The sequence below is a fragment of the Coregonus lavaretus genome, assembly GCF_964263955.1.
Source record: "Coregonus lavaretus genome assembly, contig: HAP1_SCAFFOLD_266, whole genome shotgun sequence".
NCBI classification, from domain to species: domain Eukaryota; kingdom Metazoa; phylum Chordata; class Actinopteri; order Salmoniformes; family Salmonidae; genus Coregonus; species Coregonus lavaretus.
This window is the reverse complement of record NW_028164896.1, coordinates 3520-28717: the sequence shown is the minus strand read 5'-3', so window position 1 is coordinate 28717 and position 25198 is coordinate 3520. Positions and strand designations below refer to the sequence as shown.

Here is a 25198-nt window from a genome sequence, read left to right as displayed (position 1 = left end):
TAACAGTTCACTCCTTTAGAATATTAGTACAGCAATTATTAGTATTAGTACTAATACAGCAATTATTCACCTTATTATAAGCATCTAATCTTATATTATCTTCAAATATATTACATTGATTGGATTTCTTAATTGTTATTATTATTAAATGAAAATGTCTCATCACACCAGTCAAGTCAGTGGAACTCTAGGCTATATTACCGGCTGGCTAGCCGAACATGTATTTTTCAGACCTCTAGGCCTTCACAGTGTCTGTGTGTCGCAGCTACTTGAATCTGCTGTTCTTCTCGATTTGAATCAAACTGTACCATTATAGACAATGAGGTGTAATACCTTTGTCTGGTCAGTGGGAGGCGGTACACCAACGGCTTGTTTCCTCGTTCGAAGGGGGAAGGTAAACTTTGCTACACAACCGGTTGCAAAGCCCCTAACCGGAAACAGAACGTTTCGACCACGAAAGAGGGTTACGCATGGAAACACACACCACCGGCAGGAGTTGATGAATGAAATGATTTCAGATGGATTATTGTGATCATATTCGTCTCTAAAATTGGATAGAGTATGCTCTTTAGCATGGTAGGTAAAATAATAGCCAGGTTTGAGGTCCAGCGCATTGTCAAACTACTCGGTAGCTAGCTAACGTTAGCTTGCATTGCTAACAAGCTAGCTATCCACCACCACGTTAGGTTAGCAAGCTAGCTAACGTTGGTATTTTTGTGTTTGAGTTTCATACGGTATCACAGCAGCATTGAATCCCTGTATGATCATATTAACTGTATTTTCGACATTATTATGAACAATTGTGGACGTAGCTAACGTTAAGCCATTAGCTTGCGATCCAAACGTAATGCCAACGTTTTTCTACGTTAACTTTGCCAATGTGCTGTCCCCCCCTGTAGCCCTTCATGCGGAGGTGGTGAGCCTGGTTGGTCACAGTGTTATGGTAATGTATAGTGAATGGCGCCGGACACAGACAGCACTGGACACAACAACAACAACGAGGAAAAGCAGATTTGCCTGTGATGAGTTGCGAAGGCATTGGTTTGGGGGCCCAGGGCCCACTTGCAGGGTATTGGGAAAATGTCAGTTGAACTCATTATGTCCTCCTCTCCTCTCACTTACTGCTGTCACTTGTGCAAAGCTATTTTGGGTTTAAGGAGTTCTGTTGGGTAGAATCACCTTATTGTAACCCAAATCAAAATTCAACTAAAGAAACTCAATGAAAATTGGAAATCTTTGCTTTCAAAAGGCGAAACGTTTTGTGTGGATGTTTTTGAGGGTTATATCAATTGATATGCCGCCTAGTACAATGCATGTCCCTGTAAACTCCTACTCAAATCAATTGACTTCATTATGATTGGACTGGACTCTGTAATATTCAGCTCTGATACTTTGATACTCACTATAACAAACTCAATGATCCTGTGTACTCTGACCTGATACTCCAGTGTACTATATGACATTGAGATACTCTCTAAATCGCTTATACTCAATGATACTGTATTCGATACTCGGTGATACACCAAGGCACTCAATTATATATTTGAAAGATATTGAATGATATTCCATGTTACTCAATTATTACTGTACGACACTCAACTGTACTCAACGATACTGTACGGTGCTCTGTGATGCATTACTGTATGTGGACTCTCCTAGGTGACTAGACCCTCCCCTCTCTTGATATCTATCAGGCTATTAACATGTTCTGTGTTGTCATAATGATTGGTCCCTGCAGATCCAGGAGCGCTCAGCCTCGTTGGAGACCTGTCCATGGTGTGCTGCTAAGGGACAGACTCGGGCCCTGCGTTCCTACAGGATCAACGTCCAGGAATTCGTCACCCTCTGCACTGACCCACAGGTAGGGTAATGTTAACACACGTGTGTATATACACACACACAATAAGCGCAACATCAACAAAAACAGTGGGTATTTCACAAAGCGGGATCAATGAGGTGAGGATCAAAGAAGCTTTAGTAGTTTCTTAAAGAAACATGATTTCAGCGTCTTGTCCTGTGACTGGGTGGGCTTTGTTGTCCGGCAGAGTGGCAGTATTAGGAGAGACTCAAGGCATGTCTGATTTCTGTGTTACTGTTGGTAGTAAATGCAGTCAGACACTGTGCTGAAGTATCCTTTCGCTGTCCTACTTTGTAGAAGGTGAGCGTTGTCCTGTAGCGTTGTCCTGGGCATCACCTTCAAAGAAAGACTGAATACAAGTACTAGGTTGAAGAAACAATATGAAGTCAATGTGAAGTTTCAACTTCCCAGACAGTTACCATAATAATAATTTATTTGTTCAGCTCCGGTTCTTGCCAGGTCGTAAATAAGAATTTGTTCTTAATTGACTAGCCTTGTTTAAATAAACCAATTTGTAAAGTGGTTATCCCACTGGCTATAGGGTGAACGCACCAATTTGTGAGTCGCTCTGGCTAAGAGCGTCTGCTAAATGACGTTAATGTGCCCTTGAGCAAGGCACTTAACCCTAATTGCTCCTGTAAGTCGCTCTGGATAAGAGCGTCTGCTAAATGACTAAAATGTAAATGTAAATGTAAAATGTAAAATACATCTAAATAACCTCTGCCCCTCTCCCCCACAGTGCCTGTTTCCCTTGGTCTCCAGGCCTTTGGAGGATGTCCTGGCCAGCCTCGTACCCCCTCTAGCCCAACCACAGACGGGGAGCAAGAGGAAGAGCCCCTGCGGGTTGGAGAATGGACACCCTGTACCTTCCCGCAAACGTGCACAATCAGAGGAGGCCGTATCACAGAATGGGATTCACCCAGTCATCAGGATCACCACCACCAAACTCAATGGGGAAGACTGCTCTAATAGGACGAAGCACACAACGCCAGTACAGAAGGAGATAATCAGCCAATCAGAACCCACAGACATGGAGGAGGTGGATAGAACCCTCAACTATCCACTTCCTGAGAGGGGAGGGGCCAATGGATACCACAAGGATTCCGATTGGCCGATCCCAGAGGAAATGGACCAGAAAGTACTAGAAGAGGGAGAAGATAGTGTCTTTCTCCCAGAGGAGGGTACACCTACCTTAGACAAGGGTTTGCCTCTCCCAGAGAAGACTGTACCTACGGATGTTAAGGTTATCTGTCCCTTAGCGGAGGCTGTATTTGCCCTAGAGAAGACTTTATCTGTCCCTCAGGTAGCCGTTTCAACCCCAGAGAAGATTTCACCTCCCTTACACGTGGCTGTTTCTGCCTCAAAGAAGGATGTGGCTGCCCCAGAGAAAGCCTTGGCTCCACGGGTAACTGCCCCAGAGAAATCCTTGACTCCACGGGTAACTGCCCCAGAGAAAGCCTTGACTCCACGGGTAACTGCCCCAGAGAAAGCCTTGGCTCCACGGGTAACTGCCCCAGAGAAAGCCTTGGCTCCACGGGTAACTGCCCCAGAGAAAGCCTTGACTCCACGGGTAACTGCCCCAGAGAAAGCCTTGGCTCCACGGGTAACTGCCCCAGAGAAAGCCTTGACTCCACGGGTAACTGCCCCAGAGAAAGCCTTGGCTCCACGGGTAACTGCCCCAGAGAAAGCCTTGACTCCATGGGTAACTGCCCCAGAGAAAGCCTTGGCTCCACGGGTAACTGCCCCTACTTTACATGACACAGTCTCTCTCCTAGAAGCTCTGACTGCCCCAGGGGAAGCTACACCAGCACATCAGAAGGTTAACCCTCCCTTACAAAGGACTGTGTCTGCACCAGAGAAGGTTGTGTCTGCTCCAGTCATGTCTGTGTCTGCACCAGAGAAGGTTGTGTCTGCTCCAGAGAAGGTTGTGTCTGCACCAGAGAAGGTTGTGTCTGCTCCAGAGAAGGTTGTGTCTGCTCCAGAGAAGGTTGTGTCTGCTCCAGAGAAGGTTGTGTCTGCACCAGAGAAGGTTGTGTCTGCACCAGAGAAGGTTGTGTCTGCTCCAGAGAAGGTTGTGTCTGCTCCAGAGAAGGTTGTGTCTGCACCAGAGAAGGTTGTGTCTGCTCCAGAGAAGGTTGTGTCTGCACCAGAGAAGGTTGTGTCTGCTCCAGTCATGTCTGTGTCTGCACCAGAGAAGGTTGTGTCTGCTCCAGTCATGTCTGTGTCTGCTCCAGAGAAGGTTGTGTCTGCTCCAGAGAAGGTTGTGTCTGCTCCAGAGAAGGTTGTGTCTGCTCCAGAGAAGGTTGTGTCTGCTCCAGTCATGTCTGTGTCTGCCTTGCAGGAGGCTGTGTCTCTGCTAGAGGAGACTCTACCTGTCCCAGGGGAGGCTGTCCCTACCATGGAGGCTGTCCCTACCATGGAGGCTGTCCCTACCATGGAGGCTGTCCCCACCATGGACGCTGTCCCCACCATGGAGGCTGTCCCTACCACGGAGGCTGTCCCTACCATGGAGGCTGTCCCTACCATGGAGGCTGTCCTGGTCTTGCAGGAGGCTCTAACTGTCTTAGAAGAGGCTTCACCTGGCATGAAGGATGGTCTAAGTGTCTTACAGAAAGTTGAGAAGGAAGAGGAGGGTCTAATCGCCTTGGAGAAGGAGGAAGAAGTCGCTGCACTTGTGGCCTTGGAGGCTGTGCCTCTACCTGCCATGGTTGGGCTTGTCCCTGCTTTAGAGGAAGATGAGTACGGAGAGGAGGATCTGCCTGTCTTTGACGAGGAAGAGAAGATTGAGGAGGAAGAGTGCCCCCCAGAGGGTGTGTGTAGACCCTGCAGTGTGGAAGAGTGCCCCCCAGAGGGGTTGTGTAGACCCTGCAGTGTGGAAGAGTGCCCCCCAGAGGGGGTGTGTAGACCCTGCAGTGTGGACCTCAGTCAGAGCAAAGTACCTGATGAAGGTCATGTTGCGAGTGATGAAGATGATTGTCCTATCAGACCTAGAAGAAGAGCTCAGAACGCCCGGCAACTAAGCAGCGAGGACGAGGAACAGGAAGGAAGCGTCAAAGAGGAAGTCCTGACACCGCCACCGAAAAAGAAAAGGGGCCGGCCGAGAAAGACTCCTACTATTAAATACACGCAGGAAGTGTTGCCCGACTTTGACCCGGAAGTGATCTCGACGGGGGAGTTGGTCCCAGTTCCCGGGCCTCACCTGTTCTGGAGGAACGAGAACAGTCTGTGTTGGCTGGACACGTTGCTGGTAGCGCTGGTCCACTGTCGCACCCTGAGGGACAGACGACCCACCAAGAGGCCCGCCGTAGGTCAACCTGTCTGGGACCTGTGTGAGAGATACGACCGGGCCTGTGGTCTCATCACAGCCCACCAACACAATGGCGCAGGTGGGTGGACATATCTATTTAGTAAGGTTTAGGTTAATTGATGTACAACGTTGACAGCCGAGAGCTGAAGATCTATTCGGAATGAGTGTATTAGCACACTCTCTGGCTCTGTGGCAGTACGGCTGCCTTCAGCACGATCTCTTGTGTATTCCTCTCAATTTGGCATTGGACAGCATTTGCCACTTTCCGGAGAAGTCATAAACAAGTGTTTTTTTGTGCTACAAGAATGTTTACACCTCCCTCATCTCTCTCCAGACGGTGTGGTCAGAGTGCCCTCTGCGGTGTTACAGAGGGTCCGGACTGAGATGCAGACCGTCAGGATGTCCGTCTTTAAACTGCTGGAGCCCCTACTGAAATGTAAACAGGGTAAGAACCTACGTGCGTACGTTTTTTAAGAATGGTTGGCCCCCCGGGGAATCAAACCCACAACCCTGACGTTTGCGAGCGCCTTGCTCTACCAACTGAGACGTACAGGACCACAGCGTTTTCCCTCTATTGATATCTTACGGAGGTTGAACGTTTGACACTTTTCGCTGATATTTGCAGTTTTTTTAAAATCTCAAAATAGGTCATCCACGTGAAAAAAACTTTGCGGGGGGGGGGTTGGGTCTAACAATAAAGTACGTAGAGTGTATAAAGGAGAGCCGTGAACAGATCTTCTCCCTGGGGGGGTGTATAAAGGAGAGCCGTGAACAGATCTTCTCCCTGGGGGGGTGTATAAAGGAGAGCCGTGAACAGATCCTCTCCCTGTGTAATCACTACCTTCTCTCTCGTAATTAATGACTGAGCACAGAAGGCATCCCTACGCGTCCTACGAACAGAATATCAGAGTGATGTCAGATGCACTACGGTTCAAACGTTTGGGGTCACTTAGAAATGTCCTTGTTTTCGAAAGAAAAGCTATTTTTTTTGTCCATTTAAAATAACATCAAATTGATCAGAAATACAGTGTAGACATAGTTAATGTTGTAAATGGCTATTGTAGCTGGAAACGGCTGATTTTTTATGGAATATCTACATAGGCGTACAGAGGCCCCTTATCAGTCCTGTGTTCCAATGGCATGTTGTGTTTGCTAATCCAAGTTTATCATTTAAAAAAACTAATTGATCATTAGAAAACCCTTTTGCAATTATGTTAGCACAGCTGAAAACTGTTGTGCTGATTAAAGAAGACATTAAACTGGCCTTCTTGAGACTAGTTGAGTATCTGGAGCATCAGGAATTGTGGGTTCGATTACAGGTTCAAAATGGCCAGAAACAAATAACTTTCTTCTGAAACTCATCAGTCTATTCTTGTTCTGAGAAATGAAGGCTGTTCCATGTGAGAAATTGCCAAGAAACTGAAGATCTCGTACAGCGCTGTGTACTACTCCCTTCACAGAACAGCACAAACTGGCTCTAACCAGAATAGAAAGAGGAGTGGGAGGCCCCGGTGCACAACTGAGCAAGAGGACAAATACATTAGTGTCTAGTTTGAGAAACAGACGCCTCACAGGTCCTCAACTGGCAGCTTCATTAAATATTACCCGCAAAACACCAGTCTCAACGTCAACAGTGAAGAGGCGACTCCGGGATGCTGACCTTCTAGGCAGAGTTGCAAAGAAAAAGCCATATCTCAGACTGGCCAATAAAAAGAAAATATTAAGATGGACAAAAGAACACAGACACTGGACAGAGGAAGATTGGGAAAAGAATGTTATGGACAGACGAATCGAAGTTTGAGGTGTTCAGATCACAAAGAAGAACATATGTCCCAAAGCACAGCTCCAAACTATGCAATAACTATTTAGGGAAGAAGCAGTCAGCTGGTATTCTGTCTATAATGGAGTGGCCAGCACAGTCACTGGATCTCAACCCTATTGAGCTGTTGTGGGAGCAGCTTGACCGTATGGTACGTAAGAAGTACCCATCAAGCCAATCCAAGTTGTGGGAGGTGCTTCAGGAAGCATGGGGTGAAATCTCTTCAGATTACCTCAACAAATGTACAATTAGAATGCCAAAGGTCTGCAAGGCTGTAATTGCTGCAAATGGAGGATTCTTTGACGAAAACAAAGTTTGAAGGACACAATTATTATTTATATTTAAAATCATTATTCCTAACCTCGTCAATGATTACATTTCCTATGCATTTTACTATATTTTCTATTCAAACTCATTTCATGTATGTTTTCATGGAAAACAACCTGACAGATAAAGATCAGTTGGCTACTCACTAGCACGTGGGCTTGTGCTTGAGAGATCGTTTATGAGACCTGTGTTCATTTTCCGTAATGTCTGCTACATAAGTTTAAACAAATGGAGATATGAGTTTTAGGCCCTTCCCCATATTACCAGAGCTACTGTACTTTCTACCGCTAATTGGTGCTCATTTTATATAATTTTTATAAAACCATCTCACGGGCTGTACTTGCTAGGCCGCTCGTTTTTGGTTTTTTACCTTTAGTTTAGTCATGTTATCTGCCTACCTAGCTAACAACATCGGATGGCACAGGAAGACAGAAATGGGATAGATGGCCTACTGAAAGAGATGCTTCAAAGGTAGGATGCATATGCCTAGTCATTGTAATCCGAAGCTAAATCTGAATTTAAAAAAAAAAAGCAATCTCTTTTTCTGGTGTTCCTTATATTCTGGTTTGGCGGGAGGCCTGTGGTAACACCATACTACTCGTTATCGTGATGCTTGGCCTGATATCACATCGTTAGTATCTCTGATTTTCTCATTTTCTTGCGGTTAACACAGATTTTTTTTGTCGCCTTTTTGGGCCCTCACCAGTTAGTATCTCTGATCTGAACCTCTTCTAGTAGTTAAGAGCATCTCAACCATGTCTTACCTTCATAGCTAATTCAAACATTCCATAAGATACCATTGATTCCTGATGGACCTGGTTTGACCTTTTAGTGTGCAGACCTTTGACCCCTGACCTCACCCTGACCCCTGCTGTGTTGTCACCTCTCCTGCAGGTCAGAATGAGACGCCGGTGATCGCCCTGCCTCTCCTTCTCAGGGCTGACTCCTGGGCCGAGCCTCTCTTCCAGCAGGCATATGAGTGGCAGTTTGAGTGCATCTCGACAACCTGCCAGCATGCCACCAACACCAAGTATGCCATCTTTAACTTGTTGAGCCAGTTTTCTGGACATAGATTTAACCTAGTCTTGGACTAAGATAATAATAATAATAATATGCCATTTAGCAGACGCTTTTATCCAATGCGACTTAGTCATGTGTGCATACATTTGTACGTATGGGTGCACTTTCAATGGAGAATCTCCATCTCTCTATCAGTGATTTTAGTGATCAATATCCTTATTAGTCGTCATCCTAGAATAATAATAATAATATGCCATTTAGCAGACGCTTTTATCCAAAGCGACTTACATTCATGCGTGCATAAATTTTTGTGTATGGGTGGTCCCGGGGATCGAACCCACTACCTTGGCGTTACAAGCGCCGTGCTCTACCAGCTGAGCTACAGAGGACCACAACTTCTTTATTTTTCATAAGAAGTCTCTGGTAGTCTCACTGCAATACTGTAGGCTCTGTCATATGAACCTAATGGTCAATACTGTAGACTCTGTCATATGAACCTAATGGTCAATACTGTAGACTCTGTCATATGAACCTAATGGTCAATACTGTAGACTCTGTCATATGAACCTAATGGTCAATATTGTAGACTCTGTCATATGAACCTAATGGCCAATCAGAGAGCAGATATATCTGCCTCTTGTCCTCTGACCTTGCCTCCTCCTACCTACCTTCAGCAGTCAGATCACTTGGCCTGTAACAGCATCCTACATATCCTGAGGCACAACATGCTGCTGGGATAGGCATAAAAAAATAGAGGGAGGGAGAGAGGAGGGAGAGATGAGAGAGGGAAGGAGAGATGAGAGAGGAGGGAGGGAGGGAGGGAATGAGAGAGGAGAGAGGGAGGGAGGGAATGAGAGGGAGGGAGGGAATGAGAGGGAGGGAGAGAAGAGGGGGAGGGAAATGAGATAGGAGGGAATAAGAGAGGAGAGAGGGAGGGAATGAGAGAGGAGAGAGGGAGGGAGGGAATGAGAGGGGGAAGGAAATTAGAGGAGAGAGGGTGGGAGATGGGGAGGGAATGAGAGAGGAGGGAGGGAAAGAAGTGAAGTGAATATATCAATATGACTGTACTGCTGGAGGAGCGCCCAGTCTTCTGCCCTGAAAATGTCTTTAAAGAGGAACAGTAAAAATCGATTTAGAAAATGAGTCATGAATTAAATCAAACGTTTACTCATCTAATTCCTTCCTCTAGTTTTGGGATTGGTCGTATTGCGGCTCTGAGAAACTAGTACCAATGTTCCAATAAAGACAGTTATCGGGCAACATTTTCTCCGTGCAAAGAGCAAAAAATATGACTTAATAGTCTATAACTATTTTTGGTCCAGTAGCTATGTAGAATTATAGCAGCAAATGAACTCGAATTTATTTTTATTTTTTAAATCATTTAGCAGACGCTCTTATCCAGAGCGACTTACAGGAGCAATTAGGGTTAAATGCCTTGCTCAAGGGCACATCGACAGATTTTTTCACCTAGTCGGCTCGGGGATTAGAACCAGCGACCTTTCGGTTACTGGCACAACGCTCTTAACCACTAAGCTACCTGCCGCCCTGTTTAAACTGTGCTGTCAAGAGGGGGGCCGCTAAAATGTTTTGCTCACAAGGTGTGTGTGTCGGGGGGGGTACGAGCCACTGCGACCCCTCATGATGATTTTTTTTGTGGCCCACACCCCCATCAAAGTTGCCCCGCTAGACCAGCTGTCTCTGTTGAACTGGTCTTCTGAATGGTAACGACAAGGAGGTTGACAGAATGGCAGAGAAACTGACTGACTCAACGAGACCAGAGGTTGTGTGTTAGTGGTGCGCGGCTGTTTGTTCACCCAATGGCTAATAACACATCCACAAACACCCGACTGTGATCCAGTGAAAATCTGAGGCTCTCACCCGACCCTAAAAACAAAACAAAAATCCTTGTCAATCTACACGCAAAACCCCATAATGACAAAGCAAAAACAAGTTTTTAAAATGTTTTTCACCTTTATTAAAAATAAAAAAATACATCACATTAAAGTAATTCACCTAATGATATTTTGAAGGAAGAAACAAAGTATTTTAAGCATATGTTTTCTTTTCAGTCGCCTCCATCTCCTCTAACTGAAGCTAATTGTAGAGATTTTTTTCCTATTGATAATGTCAAATTAACAGCCACACAGAAAGACTCATGTGAAGGTGAAATTACAGAGGAGGAACTTCTGGATGCAATTAAAGACTTTAAGTCCGGGAAAACTCCAGGGTTGGATGGCATACCAATCGAGGTATACCAAACCTTTTTTTATATACTAAGAGGACCGTTATTAGCATGTTTTAACCACTCCTATGTAAATGGTAGATTATCTGACACTCAAGAAGAAGGTCTGATCTCATTATTACTGAAACAGGATACAAGTGGAAAATATAAAGATCCAGTCCATTTACAAAATTGGAGGCCCCTTACACTTCAGTGTTGTGATGCAAAAATCCTAGCAAAATGTATAGCGCATAGAATTAAAAAGGTATTGTCGGATATTATTCATTCTAATCAGACAGGTTTTTTACATGGAAGATACATTGGAGATAATATAAGGCAAGTATTGGAAACAATAGAACACTATGGAAAATATGGGAAACCAGGCCTGCTATTCATAGCAGACTTCGAAAAGGCATTTGATAAAGTTCGACTGGAATTTATATATAAATGCCTGGAGCATTTCAATTTTGGAGAATCTCTTATAAAATGGGTCAAAATCATGTATAGTAACCCTAGGTGTAAAATAGTAAATAATGGCTATTTCTCAGAAAGTTTCAAACTGTCAAGAGGAGTGAAACAAGGTTGTCCACTATCGGCATATCTATTTATTGTGGCCATCGAGATGTTAGCTATTAAAATCAGATCCAATAATAATATCAGAGGATTAGAAATACAGGGCTTAAAAACAAAGGTGTCATTGTACGCAGATGATTCATGTTTTCTTTTAGATCCACAACTAGAATCCCTCCACAGCCTCATAGAGGATCTAGATACATTTTCTAACCTCTCTGGATTAAAACCAAATTATGACAAATGTACTATATTACGTATTGGATCACTAAAAAATACAATTTTTACATTACCATGTAGTTTACCAATAAAATGGTCTGATGGTGATGTGGATATACTCGGAATACATATCCCAAAGGAAATAAATGATCTCACTTCAATAAATTTTAATAGAAAGTTAGCAAAAATAGATAAGATCTTACTACCATGGAAAGGAAAATACCTGTCAATTTGTGGGAAAATCACCCTGATTAACTCTTTAGTATTATCCCAGTTTACCTATTTGCTTATGGTCTTGCCTACGCCTAGCAAACAGTTTTTTAAATTATATGAGAAAAAAATATTCAATTTTATTTGGAACGGCAAGCCAGACAAAATTAAAAGAGCATATTTATATAATGAATATGAATTCGGAGGACAGAAATTATTAAATATTAAAGCATTAGACCTATCACTAAAATCTTCAGTCATCCAAAAGTTATACTTAAATCCGAACTGGTTCTCAAGCAAATTAGTAAGATTGTCTCACCCACTGTTCAAGAAAGGCCTTTTTCCCTTTATTCAGATTACAACCTCTCACTTTCAGTTATTTGAAAAGGAAATAATCTCCCAAATGTCACTATTTCTAAAACAAGCCATAGAAAGTTGGTTGCAATTTCAATTTAATCCTCCAGAAACGACAGAACAAATAATGCAACAAATATTGTGGTTAAATTCAAATATACTAATTGACAAAAAACCTTTATTTTTTGACAGAATGTTTAAAAAAGGTATAATCTTCGTAAATGATATCATCGGTAGGACTGGTGGAGTTATGTCGCACATGCAGCTAACAAAAACATATGGAAATGTCTGCTCTACCCAAAATTACAACCAAATAATTGCAGCCTTACCGCAAAAGTGGAAGAGGAAAGTTGAAGGGGGAGAAAGTAAGGAACTTGTCTGTCGGCCTTGCATTAAAGAACATAATTGGTTAAGGAAAACTGTGATAAATAAAAAAGTATATCAGTTTCACTTAAGGACCAAAGGATTGACAGCCGTCCCATATAGATTGCACAATAGTTGGGAAGAGATCTTTGACGTACCGATCCCATGGCATAGTGTTTATGAACTGACACGCAAAACGACACCGGATTCAAAAATTAGAATCTTTCAATTTAAATTATTATATAAAATTCTTGCTACCAATAGAATGTTATTTATATGGGGGATACAATCTTCCCAGCTCTGCAGATTTTGCTGTGAAGAGATAGAATCATTAGATCATTTGTTTTGGTTCTGTCCATTTGTAGCTTGTTTTTGGACACAGGTCCAGGAATGGCTAAAGGATTGCAATATTTACCTGGAACTAACCTTGCAGATAGCATTACTGGGTGATCTGAAAAGTCATAGTCAATCAATCAATAATATAATAATACTTTTAGCAAAAATGTTTATTTTTAATTCACAATCTGTAGAAGCAATGAGAATAGAAAGGTTCAGAACTTTTGTAAAACATCACAGTATGGTTGAAATATATATGGCAAATAGAAATCCTATATGGATGGTGTTAAGAGATAGATGGGAGGTATTGAATAGAGTTGAAGGATGGGACTAATAACAAATAACAACAAATAATAACAAAGATAGCTAATAATGTAAGCATACTGTGTCCATAATAAGTATATAGGTTGTATGTTGGGAGCTTTTGGGAAAGAGCACAGTTAGAAATATATGGCATTTAGAAGCAAACCGGATGGACATCATGAAAATGATCGGAGAGGTTGAGAGTAGAAGAAGTTCAGGAGCAAAAAAATAAATAAATATATATATATATATATATATATATATATATATAGATATAGATATAGAATTATTGTAAAATTAACTCTGTCCATAAGGTGTAGATAGTAAGTATAGACCGGAAGTAGAGGCCTGGGCGTTGTTGTTCACTAATTTACTCCAAGTAGGGAAAGGATGGTGGGGTTGAAAAGTAATAAAGGGGAATATATATATAAAAAATAAAAAAAACATGGGGGATTGGAAGTGATGCAGATAATTACATTAATAGAAGATACAATCTATCTGCAATATTAAGCTGATCCATCCCCCCGAAGAAAAAAAAAAAAAAAAAAAAAACTAAAGTATTCAGACCCTTTACTCAGTACTTTGTTGAAGCACCTTTGGCAGCGATTACAGCCTTGAGTCTTCTTGGGTATGACGCTATAAGGTTGGCACACCTGTATTTGGGGAGCTTCTCCCATTCTTCTCTCAAGCTCTGTCAGGTTGGATGGGGAGCGTCGCTGCACAGCTATTTTCAGGTCTCTCTAGAGATGTTCGGCCTCTGGCTGGGCCACTCAAGGACATTCAGAGACTTGTCCCGAAACCACTCCTGTGTTGTCTTGGCTGTGTGCTTAGGGTCGTTGTCCTGTTGGAAGGTGAACCTTTGCCCCCAGTCTGAGGTCCTGAGCGCTCTGGAGCAGGTTTTCATCAACAATCTCTCTGTACTTTGCTCCGTTCATCTTTCCCTCGATCCTGACTAGTTTCCCAGTCCCTGCCACTGAAAAACATCCCCACAGCATGATGCTGCCACCACCATGCTTCACCGTAGGGATGGTGCCAAGTTTCCTCCAGACGTGACGCTTGGCATTCAGGCCATAGAGTTCAATCTTAGTTTCATCAGACCAGAGAATCTTGTTTCTCATGGTCTGAGAGTCCTTTAAGTGCCTTTTGGCAAACTCCAAGTGGGCTGTCGTGTGCTTTTTACTGAGGAGTGGCTTCCGTCTGGCCACTCTACCATAAAGGCCTGATTGGTGGAGTACTGCAGAGATGGTTGTCCTTCTGGAAGATTCTCCCATCTCCACAGAGGAACTCTAAAGCTCTCAGTGACCATCGGGTTCTTGGTCACCTCCCTGACCAAGGCCCTTCTCCCCGATTGCTCAGTTTGGCCGGGCGGCCAGCTCTAGGAAGAGTCTTGGTGGTTCCAAACTTCTTCCATTTAAGAATGATAGAGGCCACTGTGTTCTGGGGACCTTCAATGCTGCAGACATTTTTTGGTACCCTTCCCCAAATCTGTGCCTCGACACAATCCTGTCTCGGAGCTTTACGGACAATTCCTTTGACCTCATGGCTTGGTTTTTGCGCTGACATGCGCTGTCAACTGTGGGACCTTATACAGACAGGTGTGTGCCTTTCCAAATCATGTCCAATCAAATGAATTTACCACAGGAGGACTCCAATCAAGTTGTAAAACATCTCAAGGATGAGCATTGGAAACAGGATGCACCTGAGCTCAATTTCGAGTCTCATAGCAAAGGGTCTGAATACTTATGTAAATAAGGTATTTCTGTATTTTGTCTTTTATACCATTTGCAAAAAAATCTAAAAATCTGTTTTCTGTATTGTGTGTAGATCGATGAGGGAAAAATGAATTTAATCAATTTTAGAATAAGGCTGTAACATAACGTGGAAAACGTCCAGGGGTCTGAATACTTTCCGAATGCACTGTATAGTACTCTAAATACCCCAATTCATGTTGATAAGTTCAAAAGAATACAAGATGAAAAATTGCTGCCACCATTCAAACCAATGAGGGTTCAGAACTTTAAAGCCAATTATCTTAGAATCATATTTTTTGTAGATAGTTCCAAGCTCTCGATTTATTACATTTACGTCATTTAGCAGACGCTCTTATCCAGAGCGACTTACAAATTGGTTCATTCACCCTATGGCCAGTGGGATAACCACTTTACAATTATTATTTATTTTTATTAATTTTTTGTGGGGGGGGGTAGAAGGATTACTTTATCCTATCCCAGGTATTCCTTAAAGAGGTGGGGTTTCAAATGTCTCCGGAAGGTGGTGAGTGACTCCGCTGTCCTGGCGTCGTGAGGGAGCTTGTTCCACCATTGGGGTGCCAGAGCAGCGAACAGTTTTGACTGGGCTGAGCGGGAACTGTGCTTCCGCAGAGGTAGGGGAGCCAGCAGGCCAGAGGTGGATGAACGCAATGCCCTCGTTTGGGTGTAGGGTCTGATCAGAGCCTGAAGGTACGGAGGTGCTGTTCCCCTCACAGCTCCGTAGGCAAGCACCATGGTCTTGTAACAGATGCGAGCTTCAACTGGAAGCCAGTGGAGTGTGCGGAGGAGCGGGGTGACGTGAGAGAACTTGGGAAGGTTGAACACCAGACGGGCTGCGGCATTCTGGATGAGTTGTAGGGGTTTAATGGCACAGGCAGGGAGCCCAGCCAACAGCGAGTTGCAGTAATCCAGACGGGAGATGACAAGTGCCTGGATTAGGACCTGTGCCGCTTCCTGTGTAAGGCAGGGTCGTACTCTCCGAATGTATTAGTCAATTGACTATAATTGGATACATGCAGCTTCTCTTCTGTTATTACATGTCGCCCTTGAAGACTAAATAAACCCTTGCTCACCAGAATAATGTCATAAATCGATAGAATGAATGCTTCAGTCTCGTTGACATCGGTTATTTCTGCTTCAAACACGTTTAGGCACCGGGGAGAAAAATACATTAACTCCCCAAAAAAAACTGGGGAAGATTTTCTGTGCAAAATGTCCACATGACATCAGTTTGACCGGTTGTAAGGAAATATAAAGTTGTAAAAAAAAAATTCCCAACAGGTTTTTGATAATATTTCAGTTCAGCTTTGATGTATGTTTTATGTGGTTGAAATACTAATCATCAGCTTTTACGACGCTGATAAAGACAGCAGCTCTACAGATGTTCCCTAGCTGCGCATTCGCAATCTCTCAAGATGCTGAAATAAATAAATCATATTTCTCCACTTCTGTTCCTGAGTCAAAATGTAGCCTACATTTGGTGTATAATTTTACTGCAAGAAATGCTTAATTCTGCAGGAGTTAATATTACGGCTATGTGAGAGGCTATAGACCTACAGTCGGTGTCCAGATGTCAGTTTCCGTTTAACCCATCTGAACAGTAGGCTACAGTTCCCTTGACGTGCCCATAGGCCTATTTCAAGTCCCGTCTTGTGACAGTCGAATTTGTATAGAGCCTCACAATCATCACACACAACGTAGCCGGCACTGCTATCATCCTGTTTTACCACTGCACCAAATCTTTCCCAAACATGACTTTTTTCTGGTCCTCCCTTCTCTTTATTTTAAACTTTTTTCTTCTTATTGAATTAAACTCCAACACTGTCCCTTTTTTTGCCACCATGGAACAACGTTAACTTTTTCCTGCCCCGTTCCCAAAATAATTTGGCGGTTGGCGTGCAGGCTATTTGCGGCGTTCAGTTACGCCTTAAAGCTCAGGCTTAGGCACTAAATGCCAGATAGCCTGAAATAATGAAAGATACACTTCAATGTAGACTATGGATATAAATCGCACAAGAATGAAACATTTATCACTTACCTTCATCCGCATAATATTTCATAACCCCTAAACCCTCCCGCCTCGTGGATATAACCGCAGTTTATGACCCCTAAACCCTCCCGCCTCGTGGATATAACCGCAGTTTATGACCCCTAAACCCTCCCGCCTCGCGGATATAACCGCAGTTTAGGAGTCAACTCACGCATCACTAACACACGCGCGCACAGGGTAACAGATATGGACGGTGTACAGATATAGGGAATATAGCCTATAGATATAAATCGCACAATAATTATACTTTTAAGGGATTGTTTTCTCTTTATTAGTATTTATTCAAGCCCTTCTTCCACACGATATTGAATGACCCTAAACCTGCCCGCCCTGCGTATATAACTGCGGGTGCTGCGCGTGTCTGTCTGCGTTTCTTCATCTGAATGCTAACGATGAAATTGATTTTTCTTTCAGATGTAAGAAGACCCTCACCACTTTCACCAAGGTGGTTTCTGATTGGCACCCTCTCAATGCTGCCAACCAATCACGCTGCAGCAAGTGTAATAAGAGGAAGCAGACCAGGATGTTGGTGCTGGAGAGGTGAGTGCGTGAACTTTTAACCTTTTTAATACCTGGTGTGGATCTCAACCAGGGGTTGGGGTCAATTCCGTTTTCAATTCAGGAAGTGAATGAAATTACAATTCTATTTCCAAATTGAAAAGTCCTTATAGAAAACAATGGGCAACTTTCAATTCAGTGGAGGAGGAGAATTCAATTGACCCTGACCTTAACAGTCAAGTGGATTCCTTTCAGGAGCTTCCCAGGACTTTGTCTTTACCTATTCAGTCAGTGGAGATGGAGGAGAGGAGATGAGGAGATGGAGGAGATGGAGGAGAGGAGATGAGGAGAGGAGATGAGGAGATGGAGGAGATGAGGAGATGGGAGAGGAGATGAGGAGAGGAGATGAGGAGATGGAAGAGGAGAGGAGTGCCATGTTGTAGATATTGTCTCGACTTTCTCTACTTCTGTTTCCTGACATTTCCTCTGTCGTCTCTTCCAGGCTGTCTCCTGTGTTTGTGCTGCACTTTGTAGAAGGTCTCCCTGACAATGACCTCAGTGTGTACTCCTTCACCTTCCAGCAGCAGAGATACTCCGTCACCACCGTCCTACAGTATGACCAGCAACTCAAGCACTTTGTCACCTGGATACGCAGACCTGACGGTCAGTTGGACTTTTAATTGAGTTGGTGTCTGTTTCAACTAAATTCAGTAGAACTTTATTTGTCCCCTCGGCCGATTCCGACTGTGTTGTTGTTGTTTACTGGTCAATTAGTTAATTTGTGTTATTTTATTCATACTTCCATTATCAATGGATAGAATCAGATCTAGATTTCATAACTGAAAAGTCTGTCTGTCCAATAATGTGTAGCATTTATAAAGTGCCAATCGGTCGGTGTCTTTACGTTGTTTTGGTGGAACTCTATCAAAGCGAAGACACCAGAAATACCTTCAAGGATTCAGCACCTTCCTACTATTAAGGAATGATCTGAGAGTGAGCATGTTATCTGTTCTTCTGTGACTAGTAACACTCCCCATCCACCACCAGTGTATAGAGCCCATTCCTCTGTGACTAGTAACTCTCCCCATCCACCGCCAGTGTATAGAGCCCATTCCTCTGTGACTAGTAACTCTCCCCATCCACCGCCAGTGTATAGAGCCCATTCCTCTGTGACTAGTAATTCTCCCCATCCACCGCCAGGGTATAGAGCCCATTCCTCTGTGACTAGTAATTCTCCCCATCCACCGCCAGTGTATAGAGCCCATTCCTCTGTGACTAGTAACTCTCCCCATCCACCGCCAGTGTATAGAGCCCATTCCTCTGTGACTAGTAACACTCCCCATCCACCACTAGTGTATAGAACCCATTCCTCTGTGACTAGTAATTCTCCCCATCCACCGCCAGTGTATAGAGCCCATTCCTCTGTGACTAGTAACTCTCCCCATCCACCGCCAGTGTATAGAGCCCATTCCTCTGTGACTAGTAATTCTCCCCATCCACCGCCAGTGTATAGAGCCCATTCCTCTGTGACTAGTAACTCTCCCCATCCACCGCCAGTGTATAGAGCCCATTCCTCTGTGACTAGTAATTATCCCCATCCACCGCCAGTGTATAGAACCCATTCCTCTGTGACTAGTAATTCTCCCCATCCACCGCCAGTGTATAGAACCCATTCCTCTGTGACTAGTAACTCTCCCCATCCACCACCAGTGTATAGAGCCCATTCCTCTGTGACTAGTAACTCTCCCCATCCACCGCCAGTGTATAGAACCCATTCCTCTGTGACTAGTAATTCTCCCCATCCACCGCCAGTGTATAGAGCCCATTCCTCTGTGACTAGTAACACTCCCCATCCACCACTAGTGTATAGAACCCATTCCTCTGTGACTAGTAATTCTCCCCATCCACCGCCAGTGTATAGAGCCCATTCCTCTGTGACTAGTAACTCTCCCCATCCACCGCCAGTGTATAGAGCCCATTCCTCTGTGACTAGTAATTCTCCCCATCCACCGCCAGTGTATAGAGCCCATTCCTCTGTGACTAGTAACTCTCCCCATCCACCGCCAGTGTATAGAGCCCATTCCTCTGTGACTAGTAATTATCCCCATCCACCGCCAGTGTATAGAACCCATTCCTCTGTGACTAGTAATTCTCCCCATCCACCGCCAGTGTATAGAACCCATTCCTCTGTGACTAGTAACTCTCCCCATCCACCACCAGTGTATAGAGCCCATTCCTCTGTGACTAGTAACTCTCCCCATCCACCGCCAGTGTATAGAACCCATTCCTCTGTGACTAGTAATTCTCCCCATCCACCGCCAGTGTATAGAGCCCATTCCTCTGTGACTAGTAACTCTCCCCATCCACCGCCAGTGTATAGAGCCCATTCCTCTGTGACTAGTAACTCCCCATCCACCGCCAGTGTATAGAGCCCATTCTTCTGTGACTAGTAATTCTCCCCATCCACCACCAGTGTATAGAACCCATTCCTCTGTGACTAGTAATTCTCCCCAACCACCACCAGTGTATAGAACCCATTCCTCTGTGACTAGTAACTCTCCCCATCCACCGCCAGTGTATAGAGCCCATTCCTCTGTGACTAGTAATTCTCCCCATCCACCGCCAGTGTATAGAACCCATTCCTCTGTGACTAGTAATTCTCCCCATCCACCGCCAGTGTATAGAGCCCATTCCTCTGTGACTAGTAACTCTCCCCATCCACCGCCAGTGTATAGAGCCCATTCCTCTGTGACTAGTAATTCTCCCCATCCACCGCCAGTGTATAGAACCCATTCCTCTGTGACTAGTAATTCTCCCCATCCACCGCCAGTGTATAGAGCCCATTCCTCTGTGACTAGTAACTCTCCCCATCCACCGCCAGTGTATAGAGCCCATTCCTCTGTGACTAGTAACTCTCCCCATCCACCGCCAGTGTATAGAGCCCATTCCTCTGTGACTAGTAATTCTCCCCATCCACCGCCAGTGTATAGAGCCCATTCCTCTGTGACTAGTAACTCTCCCCATCCACCGCCAGTGTATAGAGCCCATTCCTCTGTGACTAGTAACTCTCCCCATCCACCGCCAGTGTATAGAACCCATTCCTCTGTGACTAGTAACTCTCCCCATCCACCGCCAGTGTATAGAGCCCATTCCTCTGTGACTAGTAACTCTCCCCATCCACCGCCAGTGTATAGAACCCATTCCTCTGTGACTAGTAACTCTCCCCATCCACCGCCAGTGTATAGAGCCCATTCCTCTGTGACTAGTAACTCTCCCCATCCACCGCCAGTGTATAGAACCCATTCCTCTGTGACTAGTAACTCTCCCCATCCACCGCCAGTGTATAGAACCCATTCCTCTGTGACTAGTAACTCTCCCCATCCACCGCCAGTGTATAGAGCCCATTCCTAATGCTTTCTTCTCTCTCTCCACAGGATCATGGTTAGAGTTTGATGACCTGAAGCACCCAGACTGTGTCTCCCACACCAAGCTGGTGGTCCCTCCTCGAGAGATCCATGTTGTCTTCTGGGAGTTGGAGACAGACGGACCTGACAACCCACAGACACCCTGCTCTTCTCAACCTGAAACGCTGACGAGCACTTCCTTGATGCAGAAAGAACTGAAGCAACCTCACTTAGCCAAGCTATTTGTCGTAAATGAATCTCTAGACCTTTCTCAGACGGTCTCTGATGATGCGGTCACTGATATGGACACCACCATAACTGCTGGCGATATAGATAACAATATGGACACAACATTAACGGATGACATATACTCTCCCATCACCATTGGTTCCTCCTCCGTCATTGTTGAGGCGCTGACGGCGTCTGACGGTACCAACAAAGACACCACGGTAACAGTCGGTAACGTTGGTAACGCGTCCAGCGTTTCTGCCACGCTGCTCGATAACTTCGAAGGCCTCTCCCACGATGACATCGTCACCCTGACTCTCTTAGAGGTTAAAATCGACTCTGAGGGCAGGCCGTTGGACGACATCACCCCAGCGTCCGAACGAAATGGACCAGACCTCTGCTTTCTCCCTGCTCCTAGATCTGAGACCGAGACTCCCCCACTTGCCGATGAAATTACCCGATCTACCCATGAAATACCCACTGAATCTGAAACGCCCCTTGAAACCGATGATGATGATGATGATGATGAGGAGATGGAAAGACCAACGTCCCCGGACACGGCCAGTGAGTTTCTCCCTGACAGCAGTGACGGTCCTTCTGAGCTCGACTCTGAAGAACTCACTCCTAGTCCTCCCAAGGTCAGGAGGGGCAGCAATAGACGGAAGATGGCATCCAACACTCCAGTTGCTGCAGCAGCTAAGGTGGTCACATCAACATCAACACCAAGAACAGCTACACCAATGGCACTTCCTGGAAACTGTGGTGATATAATCCTGCCCTCAGTTGTGTCTATGATGTCACCATCATATGTGGAACCCAGCACACCAGCACCAGAGTTCCCTCCCTCTCCCCCGCCCCACCCCAAAACCCCCAATACCTCCACCTCTCTGCAGAGCAAACCTGGCCTCCCTCCGCCACCGGACCCCAACTCCCACTGGTCGTACCTGCTCAGCCGCCACCCCACCTCTACCTCCACCCCCAGGACGCAGAGACCACCCAGTCAATTCAACCACGTCAACCACTCAACACCCAACTGGTTACAGCCGCTTTCACAGAGCGGGCAGACCCCCAGGATGGCTCCCCCAAACCCAGACGCCAGGCTGAAGAAGCCTCCGCCTCTCCCCAAACCCAAACTGAGTAAGGAGGACAACGAGGCCCTGCCGGTGAAGGCTGCCGAGATGTACGGAGGGTTCCAGGTCAGGAGCAGGAACGTAAATACAAACATAAACAATGTCCCCTCCAAGACTTCACCTCCCACGCAGTTACTCTCTCAAAGAACTGACCCTCAAAATGGCATCTGGAAGACGCAAAGTCAGCCTGGTGCCCTCGCCTCGCGAAAACCCCCTATCGACAACAACACTACAGCAACGTATCCTAATGTGACCTCACTTCCTCCTTCTCCAGGAGTCACGGAGCTCCTTAAAATCTCTTCCTCCGGGAAACACAGCCCCGGTGTCCAGGTCTCGAAGGTTCCGGCCGGCCTCAGTGAGACAGAGGCCCTCAGGTACAAGCTTCTGAAAAAGCTGAAAGCCAAGAAGAAGAAACTGGAGAAGCTGAATCAGATGTTGGGGTACCAGGGGGGTGCAGGAGGAGGAGGAGAGGAAGTGACCCGCAGACCAGACTGCACCGACCTTCGCTCCCCCTATACTGTTAGCTCCAGTACCTCCGTCTACGACAGCCCCGCTTACGACGAGTTCTTCGCCGACCTTCTGTCACCCGCGACGACTGCCAGCAACCTATCACCGGACAGCACGGGCTTCCTGGAGATGCTGACCACCAATGGGCAAGAAGGGGGCGGGAACTTGGCATGTGGGGGGAATGCGATTGGTGGAGCTTCGCAGGTGGTGGCCCCTGCGACCTTACAACCGGCCAATCACGGTGTAGTAATGCCACTGCCTGGTCTGGATGGGACAATCACGACCTCTGGTGAGAACTTCTTGGAGGAGTTGATATCGGGGTCTGCCAATCAGCAGATGGAGACGGAAGCCCTCAGTGCTTTCGACCTGTTCTTTTAGGCTCGTTAACCACAGGTCTAGGATCTGCTAACTCTTACAAACCCCTGAGCATAAACATCAGGGGGAAATGCAAAGCTTAGCTCAGATCAGTGGCTGTGGCTACATCTCAAATGGCTCCCTATATAGAGCGTCACTTTTTACCAGAGCCTCTGGTCAATATTAGAGATTAAATTAAAGGATTCTGTCTAATTCTTTGAGTAGTGCACTATAGAAGGAGTAGAGGGCCATTTTGGACGTTTCTAGGAGAAACTACATGCTACTACTCCTTTCAGTCGTGTGTGTGTGTGTGTGTGTGTGTGTGTGTGTGTGTGTGTGTGTGTGTGTGTGTGTGTGTGTGTGTGTGTGTGTGTGTGTGTGTGTGTGTGTGTGTGTGTGTGTGTGTGCTTGGCATCAATGGGTTGTTCTGTTATGGGTAGCATGTTTTACACAGAGCTGAATCTAACAGCTAGCCATTTAACTCTGGTAAACAGCTAGCCATTTAACTGGTAAGCAGCTAGCCATTTAACTGGTAAGCAGCTAGCCATTTAACTGGTAAACAGCTAGCCATTTAACTGGTAAGCGGCTAGCCATTTAACTCTGGTAAACAGCTAGCCATTTAACTGGTAAACAGCTAGCCATTTAACTGGTAAGCGGCTAGCCATTTAACTCTGGTAAACAGCTAGCCATTTAACTGGTAAGCGGCTAGCCATTTAACTGGTAAACAGCTAGCCATTTAACTGGTAAACAGCTAGCCATTTAACTGGTAAGCAGCTAGCCATTTAACTGGTAAGCAGCTAGCCATTTAACTCTGGTAAACAGCTAGCCATTTAACTGGTAAGCAGCTAGCCATTTAACTCTGGTAAACAGCTAGCCATTTAACTCTGGTAAACAGCTAGCCATTTAACTGGTAAACAGCTAGCCATTTAACTGGTAAGCAGCTAGCCATTTAACTCTGGTAAACAGCTAGCCATTTAACTGGTAAACAGCTAGCCATTTAACTGGTAAGCAGCTAGCCATTTAACTCTGGTAAACAGCTAGCCATTTAACTGGTAAGCAGCTAGCCATTTAACTCTGGTAAACAGCTAGCCATTTAACTGGTAAACAGCTAGCCATTTAACTGGTAAGCAGCTAGCCATTTAACTGGTAAACAGCTAGCCATTTAACTGGTAAACAGCTAGCCATTTAACTGGTAAGCAGCTAGCCATTTAACTCTGGTAAACAGCTAGCCATTTAACTGGTAAGCAGCTAGCCATTTAACTCTGGTAAACAGCTAGCCATTTAACTCTGGTAAGCACTCTGATATCCTCATGTATTTACTTGTTTACAAAGACCGTTGAAGTTGAATGGGGTGTAATGTTAATTAATACTCACTGAAGCTTCGTCCAAAATGCCAACCGATTCCTTTTTATAGTGCACTACTTTTCACCAGGTCGTATGTCTCTAATTAAAAATGGACAGACTGAGGCTTTAACGAATATGAAATATAGAGCTTGTTTCAGAGTATTATTTGATCCTGTTTTGTGGGGGGAATGTTCAGAAGAAATTCGTTTTTTTATTTTTGTTTGGTTTGCCTTTTTATTTTCGTTTGTCTGAATTACTTAAAAGCCTGAATTACTTAAAAGCCTGAATTACTTAAGTCTGAACTAGGATAAAAGCTGGGTTTGTGTTTTCGTGATGGTTGGAACTCTTGTCTTGTCCATCAGTTGTTTGAATGTATCTTTGTAATCCAAAGTGACAGAGTTGTAATATGTTGTACAGGGTTGGATACTGTATGTAATTCTAATAAAATCAAATGCTTTCTTTACATGGATGCCTTGTCTGAGCCAGTATCTAATATTTGAGTCCTCTTGATGTATTTGTACACCCCCTAGACAGGATCATTGTCTGTCGCAAGGCCTTTCTTCTAATCTATCTCTGTTTTTTTTTTTGTATGGTAGCTAGTGGAAAAGATTAAACTGTGACTCCTAATAGCAAATCAATCAGGATGCAAAATGCTGTGTCACATGACATACTGTCAATCTACAAGAAATACAGTCTTGGGGGAGAGTTGTGAGAATCAACTAGCCTGGTTCCAGTCTGTTGGCATGGCAAGGAGTGGCGTGATGGCACAAACCGACAGGAACCCAGGCTGACTGAGAATCAGCAACCTGCAGGAAATCGAATTTACTTGGTTAAAAGTTGTCGAATGAGATAAGTGTAGCTTTTTAGTTGTGTCCTTATTACAGGGTGATAAAACGTGTTAACTACTGAATGTTATAAATGAATTGGCAAGTAGTTCAACTACCACTTATTCTGGTAATGCGATTAAGCTAGAAATGAAGCTAGGAGTAGTGTAACTACTCTGTAAC

At 44.8% G+C, this 25198-nt stretch overlaps 1 protein-coding gene across 1 annotated transcript; it reads left to right on the top strand.

The window, feature by feature from the left end:
* The first annotated feature begins 464 nt into the window (after positions 1-464).
* LOC311116470 (uncharacterized protein) lies at positions 465-24660 on the top strand. The gene is made up of 9 exons (XM_084191550.1): positions 465-576; positions 900-1082; positions 1739-1861; positions 2598-5244; positions 5500-5610; positions 8206-8341; positions 17141-17266; positions 17727-17887; positions 20659-24660. The coding sequence occupies exons 2-9, from the start codon at positions 1023-1025 to the stop codon at positions 22869-22871; spliced, it is 5577 nt and encodes a 1858-aa protein (XP_084047676.1). The 5' UTR covers positions 465-576; positions 900-1022; the 3' UTR covers positions 22872-24660.
* The last annotated feature ends 538 nt before the right edge of the window (positions 24661-25198 follow it).